The sequence below is a fragment of the Stegastes partitus genome, unplaced genomic scaffold (genome assembly GCF_000690725.1).
Source record: "Stegastes partitus isolate 25-593 unplaced genomic scaffold, Stegastes_partitus-1.0.2 Scaffold1656, whole genome shotgun sequence".
NCBI lineage: Eukaryota > Metazoa > Chordata > Actinopteri > Pomacentridae > Stegastes > Stegastes partitus.
The window spans coordinates 87,423-104,970 of NW_007579387.1; the positions used below are offsets into that span (position 1 = coordinate 87,423).

General features: G+C 43.7%; 2 protein-coding genes across 7 annotated transcripts in view; one reads left to right on the forward strand and one right to left on the reverse strand.

Annotated features, from left to right (window-relative positions):
- Positions 1–441: 441 nt before the first annotated feature.
- On the reverse strand, positions 442–14,613 carry LOC103371840 (ataxin-2-like protein). 6 transcript variants are annotated; one of them, XM_008301303.1, is made up of 23 exons: positions 13,908–14,613; positions 12,915–12,954; positions 12,298–12,354; positions 11,855–11,926; positions 11,538–11,697; positions 10,120–10,241; positions 9,838–9,929; positions 8,904–9,152; positions 7,545–8,002; positions 7,374–7,460; positions 7,159–7,272; positions 6,899–6,979; positions 6,709–6,770; positions 4,824–5,185; positions 4,648–4,717; positions 4,185–4,319; positions 3,795–3,858; positions 2,929–3,110; positions 2,281–2,419; positions 2,056–2,165; positions 1,258–1,437; positions 654–819; positions 442–535 (listed from the first exon to the last, which is right to left on the reverse strand). In XM_008301303.1, exons 1-23 carry the CDS (start codon positions 14,030–14,032, stop codon positions 486–488), a joined length of 3,177 nt encoding a protein of 1,058 aa, XP_008299525.1. In that variant the 5' UTR covers positions 14,033–14,613; the 3' UTR covers positions 442–485. The 6 variants fall into 6 exon arrangements, with proteins under 6 accessions (XP_008299525.1, XP_008299524.1, XP_008299523.1 ...); XM_008301302.1 differs by having other exon boundaries at positions 6,709–6,773; XM_008301301.1 differs by having other exon boundaries at positions 2,056–2,168; positions 6,709–6,773.
- Positions 14,614–14,972: 359 nt separating this feature from the next.
- Positions 14,973–17,548, forward strand: part of mto1 (mitochondrial tRNA translation optimization 1) — an 8,991-nt gene continuing 6,415 nt past the window's right edge. The window contains exons 1-2 of the mRNA XM_008301305.1: positions 14,973–15,185; positions 17,329–17,531. Of these exons, the coding sequence (XP_008299527.1) occupies positions 17,342–17,531 (190 nt within the window). The 5' untranslated portion in view covers positions 14,973–15,185; positions 17,329–17,341. The remainder of the gene's footprint in view (positions 15,186–17,328; positions 17,532–17,548) is intronic.

The following is a 17,548-nucleotide window of genomic DNA, read 5'->3' on the forward strand; positions in this document are numbered from 1 at the left end:
TCGTGTCATGGTTCTTACAAAACCCCCACAAGGCTAAAAACACATTCCTGGAAGATAAAGAGTCTGCTGCTGTTTTTCCATCTGTTATTCCCCTCGCCGACTGGCCTGCTCAGCGAGGTGCCGCATGTCTCTTTAAAAAAGAAAAAAAAAAAGGGGGAAGTTGGAGAGAAGAGCCGGATAGCAGCAGGAGGTCGGACGCTGCTGCTGCTGCTGCTGCTGCTGCTCTCCGTCACCTTCATCATTAGCACTAAAAGGGTCCTCCTCGTCTGGGGCCGACACCGAGGTGTTTGTACTGACGAAGAGCAGTACAGCAGAAGAATAAGGTGCTGTCAGACTTTCTTTTTGCTTTCTTCTATCCTCCAGTCAGTTTTTTGTTTTTTGTATATGAGTCGCAGTGATTCTGGGCCTCACATCCAGCAGGCAGGCGGAGGGGTGGGTGGGGGGTGAGGGGGGGGCAACGGTTTGGGAGGGCAGAGGGGGGGGTTTTAGTTTCCAGGCGGATGGAAGGAAGCAGGGTGTGTTTGTACCTGCATCGCTGTGGGAGGTGACAAATAATAATAATAAAAAAAAAGCAGAAATGGTAAAGCCCACATTTCAAGCAACAGTCACCTTTATTTGACGGGTCAAGAGGAGGGGGTTTCTTGTCATTGTACCTTGTGGTGGGTGTCCTATGTAAAAGTGTTGGTGTGCTCCCTGCTGAGGTCCGTGCTGGGGGTGCTGGGGCACGGCGCCGGGGCCCTGCTGCTGCAGCATCACTAACTGGGGCTGACCGTGGCTCCCCGAGTGGTGGGGACCCGACATGGCTCCTTGTACGTGGGCCTGGAGGGGGAGGGGGCAGGGGCGAGGGCATGAGCGACAAAAACAAAATTTAGAACAGACTGAAAGGCTTCCGGTTAAGAGGAAACAGCACAGTTACAGTAAGTGCCTCGACACAGCAGTCATCGGGGTTTTTCCGGCACAGAGGAATCTTTGGCAGAACTTTTAGTCAGCCTCGGGGGAGGAAGTCACCAGAGCCAACATGATGAGCACTGAGAATAAAAATAGCTGCTGATTTTTATTTTTACACCCAGTTTTGGTAATTGGGGTTACATTTACCTCAACAGGCATTTTTGTTAATGAATAGTCAGAAATACCAGGAACCAGGAGATGAGCTTACTGTAACGCGTTGTCACTCCATAAAGAGCCGTTCTGAGTAAAGACAAACCCCAACTGAACATTTTCATGCGACGCGTCAGAAGCAGAACGATGGACACGTACCTGTGCTATCTGCCCCAGGGGGTAAGTGGCTGGGATGCCCTGGTGTCCGTGGATGCTGTAGCCCTGAATGGGGTACGAGCCCTGTGGAGACGTGTGGCCTGGCGGCATGTTGGGTGGTGTTGGTGCCGGCAAGGGACCTGAGTGGTACAAGGGCTGAGGCTGTTGGCCTGACTGGGCGTTCTGAAAGGAGACATCAGGCCGTTAGGAATGACAGGACATCCTAAATAAATCACAAGAGCTGAGTCCTGAAGGACAGGCCTCCTCCAAGAGTAAGAACAAAACTAGACGTGTTTCTGTTCTTATTTTGATATTATGAAGTCAACGTTTTCTAATATAACAGTTAACTATGAATAATAACGGAGGTAAACTAGTTCAAGTTGCAGAATACAAGAATTTCTTGCAGTAACACACCCCATACTAAACAACTTCAGTGAGAATATATTTAAACAAACACTATAGACATGTTGTAAAACACAAATAACTCCTTTAAATGATAATTTTGTTAAGGAAAAAAAAACCCTAATTCAGCACAATGAAGAGAACAACATCCATGTACAGTTACAGGTACTTAAATATCAACATATCTGTGGTCATAAAGAAAGTGAAACTTATGTTCACTTAGAGGTATAATTAAACCTAAATCTCAGTGAGACATGTGACCATATTCACAGCTAATCTGTTCGTGTGACTAACGATGGAAAGCATTTAGAAAAACAAGGATGGGGGGGATCTCATCATCAGCGTTGCACAGGCTGTGTGTTGTGGCCCCAGAGCAGGACTCCTGTGAGGGGGTCTCACCTGTCCGGGGCTCGGTGCAGCATGCTGTGGAGGAGGCTGGTTGCCTGTCGGGGTACTGGAGGGCTGCGGCTGATGAACTGCACCCGAGTGATGAGAGAACGACGGTGGAGCTGCTTGAGAAAACAGACAATGTGTGTGAGTGTTGGCTTCTTTGTTTTTAAAAAAAATGAAACGAGCAGTGTGATTTTAAATGTGAACATTTTGTCTTCCACATTGACCACTCACCATAGATGCCCTGCTGAGGGCCTTGAGGTCCATCTCCCTGTGTTTGGAACGGGGGACCTCCTGGTGCTCCGAGGGGTTGTGGGTGACCTCCACCTTGACCTATCATCCTGGCTCCGCTCTGCAGCATGGAGTACATCGGCTGTAGAGGAGGACACGAGAGAAGAATAAGACACATTTAAAACAGTTTCACATGTGGAAGCGAGCTATACCAAGGAGGTAAAGGCCAACAGTTGGATCTGATATTCAGCTTGTCCTGGACTCTCTTTGTCTGTATTCACTAGTTTTTAGTCTGGACTCATGTCCCTCCTACATACAATTCTAATAGTACCACATCAGGAGCAACAGGCAATCAATAATGAAGGATTAATGTTGAAGAGTTCTCTTTTGATTAAACATATTAAAACACATCTCAGTAAAATGTTAACAGCAGGACTTTCATTTTTACTGCAGCTGTATTTCAGTTATTGGTCTCTGTTACTAATAATCAGTATCTGTTCTTAGAAAAATCAGTTGAGCCCTCCTTATTAACCTCTGCTCAATAATTAAGTCTCCAAGATTAATAACCCTCTTACCAATGGTAATTACCAAACATTCTGCCCACCAGTTAAAGCCAGACATAAACAACAGCGTGCAGGTTAGGCGTCCTACCTGTCCAGGGTACGGTGTCATGGCCTGGATGACCTGCTGCTGGCCGTACTGCTGGGGGTTGTACTGAAGGTAGGACTGAGTGTAGGGCGACGCAACCAGCGGGGCGCCAGCTGCAGACGCTGCAGCTTGCAGCATGGGGGGTGCTGACGTCCCGTGGTCAGAGCGCGGAGCCACTACCGATCCTAGTGGAAGGAAAGAATGATCATCACATGTGCTGGAGCTGATAACAGACGAATCAAAACCACGTCTACAGCTAATCTGATGATTTCAGCAAATGTTTCTCTCAGTATATTTCATCCAAAGCTGCTTCATATTTTAAAAAACGTTTTTTAAAAAATAGCGTTGATGTATCTGCAGCCTTTGATGTGAGAAGTGCAACACTTGAGCATAACTGTTAAACTATTTTATCTTCATTAATCAAGTGCAAGTGAAAGATTTTATTTTGTAAACTGAGACAGGCGCTGCAAGTTCTAGAAAGCTGGTAGTTTCTAGCATGTCGTGTCTGTAACACACAGCACCTACCGAGACAGGAACACTGATAAAATCCTAATTTAGTCGTATATTGAACGGCTGCCGTCTCAGCACCTTCTGTGAAGCTGATTTCAAGCCTTTACCAAGAGCTGACGGAAACTCATTCTGAAGCAATTTTTTTAAAAAAAGTTTTAAATGGAAACAACAAATTGAAAAGCACAGATAGGGGCTTTCTTCAGTTTTTTTTGCTTGCTCCAAGGAAATGGTTGGCAGTTTGTAGGTCTGGAAGTGACTACATGAAGTGCCCTGAGATAATTTATGTTGTGAATTGGTGTGAAAAATAAAATTGAAAAACCGACACAGAACAGCAGTGGAGAGATAAATGCTGTATTTACCTTTGGTCCTGGGGTATTTTCCCTGGCTGACTGCAGACATGGTGTACTGGTACATCGGTGGAGGCTGAAAGACAAAAAAAAGAATCAACAAGTCAACACAAGTCAAATTGTTGCTGTATGGTAAGAAACACAAATCTGAATAAAGTAAAAGTTAGTAAAGTTAGTAAAAGGATTATCTTCGTATTCAAAAGACATCTGAAGGCTCATTTCAGCTTAACTTTGTCCGGTATCTTTATTCTATTTGTTGTTGTCATCAGGGATAGAATTAATTATTGGCATTAGAATTATTGTTCAACACAACTTGGTAGTCGTAAATATAATTTTATTTTATTTTTTAAAATCATGGACTACTTCTCAGCACGTGGTTTGTCAAAAGAGTTGCGTATGCACCTGCACAGAGTGGATCTGTGAGACGTAGGAGAGGTAGGGAGTGTTGTAGATCGGGCCCTGTCCACCCGGGTGCTGCAGAACCACTGGGCTTGGAGGAGTCGGCCGAGGTGGGGTGGGCGCAGTGTTGGGCTTCGCCTGTGTGATCACACAACCAGAGGTACATAAATCTGCGTCACAGCTACACAAAGCAGCTTCCACACATTTCAATTTCAAATTTATACTAAAAGCACACCGGAGGATTTCCTACATATAAACATAATAAAATACGTGAAATAAAACCAGAATTCTGAAGGATTGTTGACTGTAAAATATGTGACACTAAGTACCAAACTAAAGTATTCTTATGAGAGAAAATGAACTTGAATGCAATTTAATACATCACTGCAGTTCTTTCTAGAAACTACTCAAACTTTAACGAATAGAATTTTCACATTTGCAGGATTAAACAAATAAATTGGCGTACCATGTTCATCTGAGGTTTGATAGGGTTAAACTCTTTAGCGTTGGGGTTTAAGGTGGACTTCTTCACTTGGCTGGAAGAGACAAAACAACTGTTAGAAATTAAGATCATATTGGCAATAAGTAAGCAAAACCACACAGTTCACGGTGAGGAATCTCTAATCCTTTTTGAGAACTCACTCTGCCACGCCCTCTGTCCGCTCCGTCGTCTCAGACCTGGCCTCCTCACTTCCTGGGGTCCTGGCTGGCTGAGGGGCCGCCGGTGACTGCCTGTCTGAAAGGGGCGCCGTGGTGGCGGCGGCTGTGGCGCTACCAGGTGTAGCTGCCGTGTCCTTGGTGGGGTCCTCAGTGGGAGCTGGTGAAGGCTGAGGCTGGGGCTGTGAAGGACTGGGAGCTGGAGGCTGAGCTTTGGGCTCTGAAGCGGGGTGAGCGTCTGAGGGAGAGGGCTTGGCAGCGCCGGGTTGGGCAGCCTCGCCGACGGCAGGAGGGGTTGCCGCTGCCGGGGAACTGGGAGAGCTGGAGCTGCCTCCACTCGGCTGGAGCTGGAAGACAGACAGAAGCAGGTATAAATAGTGCCAATTGATGAGAGCTAATTATGATAAGATTCGGACTGCGACTGACACCTACTGTCACGGCTGATTAATGTGATCATTTACTTGATCAATTGTTGGGGTATGTGAGCGTCAAGTGATGCCTTGTTTTATCTAATCAAGGCTTCAAAATCCCAAAATAAATCGATTTACTACCACAGCACTATTTTCAGCAAATCCTCACAACTGAGGGGCCAGAGCTTCAACATGTTGCCATGGAAACTTTCAACAGCTCAGTTTTAACAGTGAGCTCAGGTCTTTTCAGGTCACACGGACTTTGTGAGGTTCAAAGTGCAAAAGTGTTGGCTGAAGTGGAACAGAAACGTCCAAGTGCAGTGATTAATACATTAACTCTTCATTATGTAAGAATAAAACACAAAATAGGAAACAGGAAACACACCCCACACAACAACAACATAAACAAAAGAGGCAGAACAGATTAAACTGCAGTATGGTGCTGAATGGGGCTTTTGCGTGTAAGAGCCAACAAGTACTGAAAGAACGTCCTACACTGTTTTACAGATGAATACAGACTACTGCACCAACATGTCTGCTCGTTTAGAGATTAATTTAAACACGTATGCCATATCAAGAATAATCTATCCTACTTAAAATGGTTTAACCACATTTCAGACATTATACATGTATTGCTTCACATTTTATACCAACATGAGGGAGTTGGGCTCTTCTACCAGAGTGACAGAACATTAAAAGACAAGTTCCTTATGTACAACATGAGTTCAGCAGCACACCATGTGAAGAACGAGCAAGCCAACTATGATTAGTTATATGACAGTATCGTGATGAATGTTAACGGTCACAACCACATGAATAAAGCCAGATGCACACCAACATGTTTCATTTTAAAACACTTCTGCTTCATTTACACCTCGTGTCCAAACCACTCCAGCTTTTTGCACCTCTAAAACAAAGACATTTGTAGGTTTAATGTGAAATCTACAGTCCTGCTTTTTAGTCTGTATGGGCTCAAGCAGTTACTTTTGGAAACAATGATCCGTGTTTGCTTTCTGTTCGGGCCTGTCACGACACGTCATTCTCTGATTCGGCATGCTCCCATCACATGACCGCTTTGCAGAAAACATCAGTGGTTTTTATATGATAAAGACAATGAATTACAGGCATTGCTGACTTTATCTATGCTAGCAGGTGATAAACAGTTGTATGCTTATACCGGCACCAGCGTGCCCAGTGTACGTAAATGGCCATGTCATAGGCATTATCAGGTCTGTTGATATGTACGGACAGTATTTCATTTCACAAATAGTGCTAAAATGTTCGTCTCCATGAAGATTGTTTCCGTATTAAAATGAAAAATAATGTGGATGCAGCTTAACAGAGGGGTTTTTGGGGGGGGGGGGGTAAGTCTGACATCAGTGATGTCCAAGGACACAGCCTCTTGATTCGTCACAGATTTTCTCATTTCACACTTCACTGAAAGACAGTCGATCTCTTACCCTGAATTCCTTGCCAAATTTCCGCAGCTCCTCAATCTGCGACCTCTGCTGAAGTGAGGGAGCTGCTGGGGGGTGAGAGAAGACATTGGTTAATGAAAATGTGAAATTCTGGACTATGCCTTCTTAATTTATGTTTCCAGTTAAGACCTACAATCAGGATTTAACCAGTACCACTTTGTCATACACACACCTTTACTGCTCTTGCTTTCCTCTGTGCTGCTCGGACTCTCTGCAGCGCGTTCCTTTGCAGCCGCACCAAGAATCTCATTCACTGTGAAGATGACACAAACGGCAAAGTAAGTAGTTGTAGTAGCTCATTAGATCCTCCTTGAATAACAGTCTCTTACTGCTGGAGGGTGACAGTCTCATTAAAATCCATGTCATTATAGGCTACAAATGGTAATGACTCTTAACGATATGAAAAAAAGAAAGCAAGGAGGGAGACAATACCATCTACAGGGAAGAGAGGGGCAGGGCCTGACGTCTTCTGGACAGGCAGGGTGACGGATGAAGTGTCCAGATAAGGCGTGTCATGGGAAGAACCTGATTTAGGGGAGCGGGTAGCTGCAAGGATATGAAAGAACATCAAGTTTTAGCCAAAGTTCATCAACCGTATGGGGAAAATCTGAAAAGGGCAGCTGACTGAATGTGACCGCAGACTGCACCTGTGGACTGAGAGTGTGAGTTTGGAGTGCGTCCTGTCCTGCTCGACTGTGGAGGTCTTTGGGCTTTGGGAGATGTTCTGGTGGAGACTGAAAGGCAAAAAAATAAAAATCTGCCTTAGCAACATGCACAGATGTTACAGCTGCTCAAACAATTTTGGACACATCACTTACCTCCATTAACGGGTCTGCCAGCGTCAGACAGCGAGTGTGGGAGTGAGTGGGAATGAGGAACCGTGTGTCCGTGTGGGGCAGGGGGGCTGGCTGGGGATGCAGCGGCTGAAGCAGAGGCTGGGCTGGGTGCTGGTCCTCCAGGTGAGGCAGGTGTGTACGGGCTCGCAGGGCCAGAGCCTGGGCCTGGACTGGGGCTTCCCTGTGGGTGGTGGGGAGCGTAGGCCCCGCCTCTACCTGACAGAGGGCTGTTTCTGTCTGAGGGGGAGACACCAGACTGGGGTCCAGCAGCAGATGGCAGTGGGGGTCTGGGGGAAGAGGACGAGGAGGACGGAGGGGTGGAGCGGTAACCTCCGCTTAGACGATTGTGAGGCGGAGGCCCACCAGGACCCCTCTCAGCTCGCTCTCGCTCCCGGTTCATCTCTCTCTGGCGTTGAGGTAATGGAATGTACTTGCCCTCCCTGACAGAGAAGGATAGAACATCAAACAGATGGAGACGATATAAGAATCTATCAAAACCAGCTGCTGCACAGAAACCTGATGAAAAATAGTTGAGCTTCAAACTTCATTTTTCAACTTGGAAACAGAAGTTAAACAAGCGAGCTCATCACAAATCTATGTAACAGCTGTCATATCACTTCCTGAGTAGATGGAGTCTGCCTGGTTAAAAACCTGGTTGAAAACTCAACTCAATTATAGTTTTGCCAAATGCGGCTTCCAAAGTCAAGAAAGAACATTGAAATGTTTAAGCGAACATGAGCACCAAGTCCACGAACCGTTTAAAAGGCAAAATGCTGGGGAAGGTCACGTGATGTTTAAAACCAATGTGTGTTTTCAGTTGCATTAGCACATAATTAAAACGATGATTAAAAACATGCCAAAGTGTGATATTTATGGAGATGATCTCAGTAACTCAAGCGAGTTAATTGTGTCTGATGTATAGCTGCTGTGTCCATGAATCCTTTTTCTCTGGCAGACAAATGCTGGCACAAGGGAGTTCTTCATCAAAAAAGCACTCCTATGCTGCACGTGGTTTCGTTTCTATGACAACAGTATCTTGACAGCATGCTGCCACTCTAATCGCTGTTGCACGATAGACTAACATCTGCCCGTACCCATATGATTTGTTGTCTGAAAAGGAGTGACGAGTGACAACACCAGCAGCTCTTTGAAAAGTTCAGAGATTTTCAACAAAAAGCACTCGGAGTCGCTGCACAAAAAAGGCAGTGCACTAAAAAAGGGTGCAAAGATTTTCCTCTGGACTGCTGCATCCGGCCACAGACACACTCCTCACTGAGCACATTCATTAGGCCCATTACCATCTACCTGCCTGACACGTCTTTCACAAGCAGCCACTCGTACCTGTTGCTGGCTCCAGGACTGTCCCGGCCCCTTTCACGCTCTCTGTCCCGGGGACTCTCACGACCCCTCTCGCGATCGTTGCCATCACGCACCACAGCGCTGTACTTGTCCTCCTCGCTTTTGCCCTCCTCGTTTTCCAGGTTGACACGATGGCGATACTGGGGGCTTGATTCAATCTCGCTGGCCAGGCGAGCAGCACGTGCCTCCCTCTGCCGAAACATCTCCGAGTTGCCCCTCTCCAATGGTACACTGGGTGTCGAGAGAGAAAGCAGAACAAAGAAAAAATTAAAAATGGGAACAAAAAACTTCCAAAACGCTTGATGAGGCATAACATCAATGTCAGTAGTTTTACATGCATATCTGTCACAAAAGCTGAGATCTGTTTTTAGCAACTGTGGCACTTCCTCTCAAGCTCAAATGGTATCATCTCATTAAATCAGCAGGAGGCGGTACAATAGTGGAGTTAAACCCTATAAAATCCCATTAACAACGACATACCTGAACATTAGAGCCATTTAAGAACCACAATAATGTAAACAGACTCTCACTTTTGACCAATAATTACACCAGGGATGCTCACAAAAGGACATTTACAATAAAACACGTCTTGATGCAATTTGTAAGACATAAGTTCAAAGGTTTGTAGGATTAAGTCAGCTCATTTCAGAAGAGCCTCACTGCTCACATTGTATCAGACACCTAACTGCCTGTTTTCACTGATAAAATACAAAAAACAGCTTCTAAGATTCTTCTGGTCTCCCTATAAAACCAAATGGTAAAAAAAATAAAGTAACCAAACATGCATGGTGTAAAAAGGTATAAAGGGCTGAAAATCACAAAATTGCAGGTGTTTTGTTCTACATTTTGTAGCTATTCCCAGTAAAAATAACGAATTAATAAGTCCTGATGGCAATTAATTCATGTTGTAACTCACGTGTACATGGAGAGGCTGGAATCGTATGTTGATGTGACTCCATATTTCACTTCATTGTAACGGAACATCTCGTTGGCATCCCAGCCATTGGACTGAGGAGACAGATGTGGAGGTTGATGAGGTCATACAGTAATTGGTACAATAATGCAATGTTAACAGACAGCAGTTAAAAAACAGGCTGTATGTATCGAGCATGCACAATGAGGGTGCATTCATTACATCACCTCTAATTTCATGCCATTCAATGGTTTCAGGTCATTGAGGAAAGAAATCGCTACTCACTGCATCATTCTCCAAATCGTAACTCTCCCCGTTGCTGTCTCCTCCCTCCCATCTCTGCAAAACCTTCTCTTTGTGTTCTCCATTGATGCGGGTGGAGCTGATGGCTGTGTCTGTAAAGGTGTCTGAAATCAAACACACAGAAGGAGTCAGGGCATGATGAAACGATCTAAAATTGGTTTCTTTGCCAAGATTTGTCTGCAGCCTGCAGTTTGGTTTATAAATTATGGAACATTAGGTTCACCGTCATTTGCACTGCAGAAAATGAGAACCTGGGCCTCAAATGAATTACTATTCAAGCCAGCCTGTTTTCCCCCCAGAGAAATCAAGAGGTAATTCATACCAGTCAACTAACTTCCCTCCTCATTGCGTGAACTGTGCACTTTTAAAGATCATCATCATTTACAGCAATTAGAAAACCATTTACTATAAATCAAGGGAGCTCTTTGTGTGAACACAATCTCTCGCAGACACTCTTCTCTTTATCAGGGTGACTTGTATTTATTACTTTCTTGCCCTAGTAGCCCGATCTAACCCCAGCCATTAGGATATTATCTGGACTAATATTTGGCATTTTTCCCTCATTATCAGTGGAGTTATTTTTATTAACCAATACCCAATAAATTAAATAAACAGTCTGTAATCACCGTTCTGTGGCCTCAAGCAACGTACCGCCCACAGCACTCTCTGATTGGTTACATGTCACAAATAACAGTCAATTAACAATGAAAGGTACTGTAGTCCAGATGGAGTTCATTTACAGAGTAGAGAAGCTGCATTTAACATACTTTGGACATTGAAATGCAGCTTTATTTTGAGTTGCACAAGCCTTTTAGTGATAGCAAGGCCTACTCTTTTACCAAAAGGCTTTCAGTCAGGGCCTGTGGCACGCTGGAGGACTTGTGACTTTTTTCTAAAGTGAGATTAAATTTGGCAATCTGGTGTGACTGACAGACACATCTCTTCAGCTGAGAAACAAGCTGCAAAATCTGAATAAGAGGCATAGCCATCGCCACAGCTCAGGAAATTAGCTACTTTCACAGTTGCTAAGGCTACGCTAACAGCTAAAGGGCTTGGTTTTACTAGTGAATACATTAGGAGGCAGCCACAAATTACAGTCACTGGAAAACTAAGTGGACAACACAAGAGAAGAATAACGGAGGGAACCAAAGACAAGAGCAGACACACTGAGCACACAGTAAATGGAGAAGACTGTCCTGGCATCGTGTGACGCTTCTGTACATACTTAACTATAGCAATTCTTATTAATGAAGGAGTCTAGTTGTGCGTGCCGGGTCCCTGCTATCACATGCAATGTGTCTATCAGTTGCAAATTTTGGTTATCATAACAAAGAATTAGTGTATGCATCAGCTTGATAAAAAAACGTATTGTTTAGTCCCTACTGAGTGTGTTTTTGTACCTCTGGTGGCATAGTTGAGGTCAACATCTCTGCAGATCATTGTAACCAAGTCTGAGGGACTGAAGATCATGGTGTCAGTAATGTCCTCCCTCCGTGGTGGGGCTGCTGTGGAGCTGTCCTCTTCACTGCGTTTGTGTACAGCATCCACTGCCAACTCACACTGAGAACAAGATGTTGAAAGAAAGTTGAGAACTTGTACACCAGGTTTTAAACAAATGAAGAAAAGGCCATGTTTTTTCTTGACAGTAGTTCATTCTTAGACTGACAGGATTATTAGCGGTGCTTTGATGAATCTGTGCTCAAAATGAGCTTCTTACCCGAGAACTGAGAGTCTTGAATATGCCTTCAAACATACTGCCATTCTTCACTCTTATGTCACAGGTGGACCCCTGCAAAAGAAGAACAGTTTTGTACACTTTATTTAACGAGGAAAGGACCAAATTGTTGTTTGGATCAATGATACGCCCAGAACTGGAATTATTTTTGTAGATAAATTCTACATATTTTGTACACTGTATGTATTTCATATCAGGAATTACTATGACACACGATATCTACACAGCCTCCTTCTTTTCCCAGTTATTTGTAAAAAGGACTTTAACCAGCTACCTTCTGCAACTTGCTTGATTAAAGAAAAGATGGCATTACAGCAGCCATGTAGCATCCACCCCTAATACTATGGTAAAAGACAAATAGTGCAACGCAAGCCATTCTTCTGGAAAAACTGTCATGGACATTGACAAAGAGCAAAATAACTCACCACAACAGCTGTGAGGAAATGAAGCATTCTGGCATTGTTGTATACACCCTCAAACACCTACACATGGGAAAACAAAAGTATCTTTTAAAACAAAGTTCAACAAAGACGTTGTGTTAAATTGGTCACGTAGGGGTATTTTTAAAAGAATGTGGTTTGATGCTGAGAGACTTCATTGTGAAACAGAGCTGACCAGTAACCCTAAGGTAAGAAAATAATGGCTTTATTACTGAAACTCTTGAATGCTCCTTTTATACAGGAGACCCACTTATAAAGCACTTTTCCGAATACAAGTTTAGCACAGTCATGTGATCGGTTGTCACAGGTTTATTCCTGGTTGTCACCACTTACAAGGATTTGGGTTAACTGTAGTTAAACCCACACAATATTTTCGGTTCAATACAATGTGTTTTACATCAGTGATGGTCGTTTAAAAAAGTATCTGCTTTTCCCCATCTACGTTCTCAAATGTAATGGTATTATACATGCAACTAAATATGTACAAAAAGAAAGCAAGGAATGGAGACATTTTTTTCAATATCAGCCCTTTGATTTTGAACAATGTGGACCATTCGTTTGTGTTTGTTTGCAGAGCAGTTTTTCTAGTACATGATACTCACAGGAGATGACTGGAATGATGGCTTTGCAGAAGTTCGATTCCTGTGAGAAACAGGACAGTTTGGCTGTTTAGAAGGAGTATAACTTGTTTTTAAAGCCCGTCAAGGCAGTGTCACATTCCACAGAAACAATACATTTGAGAAGCTGACAAGCTTTCTTGAGTGGCCTGACTAGTTTCTATATCATGAAGCATCCCCACTGCACCGAAAATCCCACACTGAGCTCTCTATTATGTATTTATTCTTTACAGCTACTGTCAGTGCGAGGCTGCCACCTGCCACCTTCTGCCTTTGTAGCCTAAAGCAATATTCCTGGCATCTGAACAAAAGGCTGTGTGTTTAAAGCTGTTACTGCAGTAAGACTTGTCAGTTAACATCTCAAACACACATTTAAGTTTTAAAGATCGTAAAAAAAGAATCACATATTTAATAAATATCAGGCATTTAGTAAATTGATTAAGCTGGACACTACAAAGAAGGCCCACGTGGGATTGTAGCCCTGCCAGTTTCATACGAGGTTACAAAACAAAGACGAAGCTGACGAGACGTAAAGTAAACACACACTCATCTGTGAATTTCAGACCTTACATGACCCCAAGCAGCCCATAAAATGTCTGTATGGCTATTGATAACATCAATATTTTAGGCTTGTGTTAGTAACAAACGTGTACTGTTGTAAATTTAAACGTTTTTCGATGATTAAAGACGCTTTTCTTGCACTGACAGGCCCGATAAACTTTGCACCGCATCTATGGCGACTTGCCACTCACTGCTTTCACAAACTTGATCCCACCTCATCAATTCGGCTAAGTTAGATTTGAGCATTCTGGTTGGCCCACAAACGCTGTCAATCTAACATTAACTAATCTCATTGGCCTAGAGGGGAGCTCTATTACCGAGCCACGCCCCCTGGGCACACAGCGCTTTAACCGGTAGGCCTTTGAGTCACAGGACAATCCCCGGACTGTCCTGAAACAGAAACCCCCACTCGCTTACCTCCCAGCCGGTGTCCTGTTGCCGCTGTTGATGCCGCTGACTGGGGAAGACATACCGGCGGGGCCCGATGTCCCGTTAGACGCCTTTCTCCCGCCTGAGCCGGGTTGCTGCTGTTGTTTCAGCATTGCGAAGCACAAGGCTCACACAGTACCAAGTGAAAGCTAACTTATAAACACCGATACCTCCCGATTTGAAACTGCTTTGAAAGCGAACTATCTTTAGCAATATCACCTGTCCTGAGGAGCGCAGAGCCGGTGTAACCTCAGTAAGACCGGCTATTGTAGCTAATCTTGCTAACTGAATACCAGTCGCTTGTGGCCTAAAATGTAAAGGCAAAACAGCTCGATATTTAAATTAAATGTCACATATAACTTAACAAATGTCCCCAGACTACCTACTTGGTAACCACAGTGGTTATGTCAAAGCAAGCGACTAATTAAATGACTCCAGTTTCCGTGTAATTATTTAGCATAGGCTGGCTAACTTAGCATTAGCTTTGATCCTCAGGCTCACTTCGGGCTCTTTCCCTCCGGGATTTACTTTCTTCTCTGCGTCGCGTCGCCTGAACTCCGGCACCGCTGACCCTTCCGTTAAAAATTAAGGACTCGGCGTTACTGTCAGTCGCCTTAGGAAGCGTGATTTTTCCAGGTTTCTCGGTGAAAACCTGCTGCGGTCGGTCAACACCACCTCTCGGTAGCCTCACTTGACTCAATCCGCGCGCGGCTGACTGGAAACCGGCTGGAAGGGGGAGGGGGGCGGGGACGTGCGCGTGCGCCTTTGACCTACTAGTGAGCGCGCGTACGTGGGAATCGCATGTGGAAAATAAATCGGTGGCTGATCGATACTGATAGATTCCCAGGCACAATCGAGAACGCACGGTTTCTCGTGTACACGTGGCAGTCTCCTCACAAACCATAAGTGTTGTTTGTTTACACCGAGATTTGCACTACAGCCACCGTCTCCCTCCACTTTTCCACGTCCACGTTGCTGCTACTTGATCTATATTTTCATTTCATTCATGGATTTATCAGTAACTTGTGTAGAAAGCCAAAGCACGGGCAACCCGACTTGACCCAGTGACACAACTTTGTCACTGCGCCTGTGCAGCAGGTATTACGGCGCTGAGCTCCGAGCATCATGGCAGCCTCCGTGGAGAGCGTTTGTGTAACATAGCAGGAACATTTTTCTGAAGATCCAAATCTGTAAAAGTCTCATATTTTACTGTCAGTAGCCTGGAAAAGACACAAACATCTTCATTCGTCTTCGGCCAAAGAAACTGTAAGTACATTTGTTATTCGAGGTGATTCGTTGCAGTGGATCGACACACATGTATGAATAAGCTCGTGTTTGGTGAAATTGTGAAATTCGGTGTCCTTGTAACTTTACACGCTGTGATCTTTATACAAACAGTATGATCGAAAGCTCATTTATCTATTTCAAATGCTGCTCTACCAAAAATCTCCCTGATAACTGCCTGTCTTGCTGATCTTTGGCTGTTATCAGCTCATATCCAGTTGATGACAGTGTTATTCACAAGTTTTAGAAGTTGAAATAACTGAACAGCAGGAAAACCGACCTTGATTTTTGGGTAGTAATGTGGATATTTTATACAATAAAGGGGCTCTTTGACAAATTAGTCATCGACTGCCAAGAGACAGGCTTAAAAACATCCCACATTTCCCATTATGCCTCTTAAAATCCCACACAATCAGTTTTTATAGAAAAAAAATGTAAAAACATATTATAACAATAAAAATAAGAATGGCATGTACCTAACAGATTTAAATACTGCGGTTAAGACACAACATTATTTTTAGTCTACCTGAGTAAGTTAAATATTGCAATTAAGACCCTACAGAATTATAATAATACAAATTTACCTGACAAAATTAAATATCAAATACTCTGCATTAATATATATAACCTAAATGAACCAGGCTAACTTAAATGTTAAGGTTAAGGACCTACAGTATTTTACATTGTAACATATTACTTGACTAAATTAGATTATTAATGAAGGTTAATTCCCTACAAAATCATACATGAAACACCAACACGAATCCAAATATTCTTTATGGGCAGCATGTTGCTACCAGTGAGGAGAAACAAACCATGTTAATTAGGTAGATGAATACTTTATCCATCCTTTGCAGGACATGACTTTTTACAGCAGACACAATTACGGTCAAAAACCAACATCTGGTTCTTACCAATAAACATTTTTGGCACAAAACTATTCACAGAAGTAATAAAACGTATTGAAGCTTTGAGCAAAGTAATACAAATATCTGTAATCTGTAATGTGCAGCATATGCAGCATTTGTACCTGTACTTTACACACCCGTTTCCTGCACATGGAGCACAGCAGGGTTAGTTCTTATTCGAGCCATTTAACAGTCTGATGGCAACTAATAAAAAATATGGAAAAGGCCTCCAGCAGAGCCAGGCTCAAGGAAGGCAGCCATCTACCTCGACCGGTTAGGATGAGAGTAAGAAACAAAAGGAAAGTAGAGAAAGCATAAACACCGGATAGATCGGTGGAACCAGTGGCCACAGAGAGGACATTTGCAATTCCAGAACCAGAAATACCTGCAGAGAGGGGCAGGGAGAGAGGTGGGAGAGAAAGGACACCAAGGTGATAACAGTACAAATAAATGTAAGGATGAAGTGACGAAATCACAAAAACCTTGAGTGTAAACATGTGTAAAGAAAAAACAGCCATATGAACAGGACGGCCCAAGGAAAGCACAACTACTAGATTATGAAGTATTAATAAATGCATATTAAATAATAATAAAAGACATGAAACTTTAATTAGCAATAAAAGATGACAACTAGGTCTATAAAAGTAGGTTTCTGATTCTGTGAGCATTTTCGTCTCAGGCTGGTCGTTCCAACAGCACAGTCAGTGTTAGATTTATAATTCAACTTCGGAGCCTCCATCTGAGGCCTTTCTCACTGCTGAAGCAGAGATAACCTTTAAGACATCACCAGTTACTTTTTCACACTTCAGAAAACTCTCTGCAGACCGAAAGAAAACACAATGAGCTGTTTTGGCAGGCTGAGTCACCGTCCTTGTGCTGAGCAAACTGAGCTTCGTTTGTAGAATCGATGGCCTTCGTCTTTAAACGTTTGAGTTCCTCACATGTGGCCATTAAGCCTTGAACCACTTTAGTTTGGAATAAACACTCCATTACTGATTGCTCTCTTTATATTATTCAGCCATGTTAATGGGGCACATTACCAGCGGTGTGTAGAACATAAGACAAATAAAAAGAGGACCATTTGAGTCTGTAAATATTACCACAACTACCTGCTTTTCCACTGTGGTATCACATATAACAAAAGAATAACACAGTTTCTACATCGCTCAGTATTCCTTGTATTGAAACTTCTGCCCACCTGACCTTTACTTCAACAGCTCTGCGTCCTACATGCTGACAAAGAGGTTTCCTCCGGTGCAGAGTTTTCTGTTGCTGGTCTCCAGAAGTGTCGGTCACATTGCCAGACAGCAGTACGATGTTGTCGTGGTGGGCGGAGGTCACGCAGGGACCGAGGCGGCGGCGGCGGCAGCCAGAGTGGGAGCTGAGACACTCCTGGTCACACAGAAAATACACACAATCGGTGAGAGAAGGGCTTTG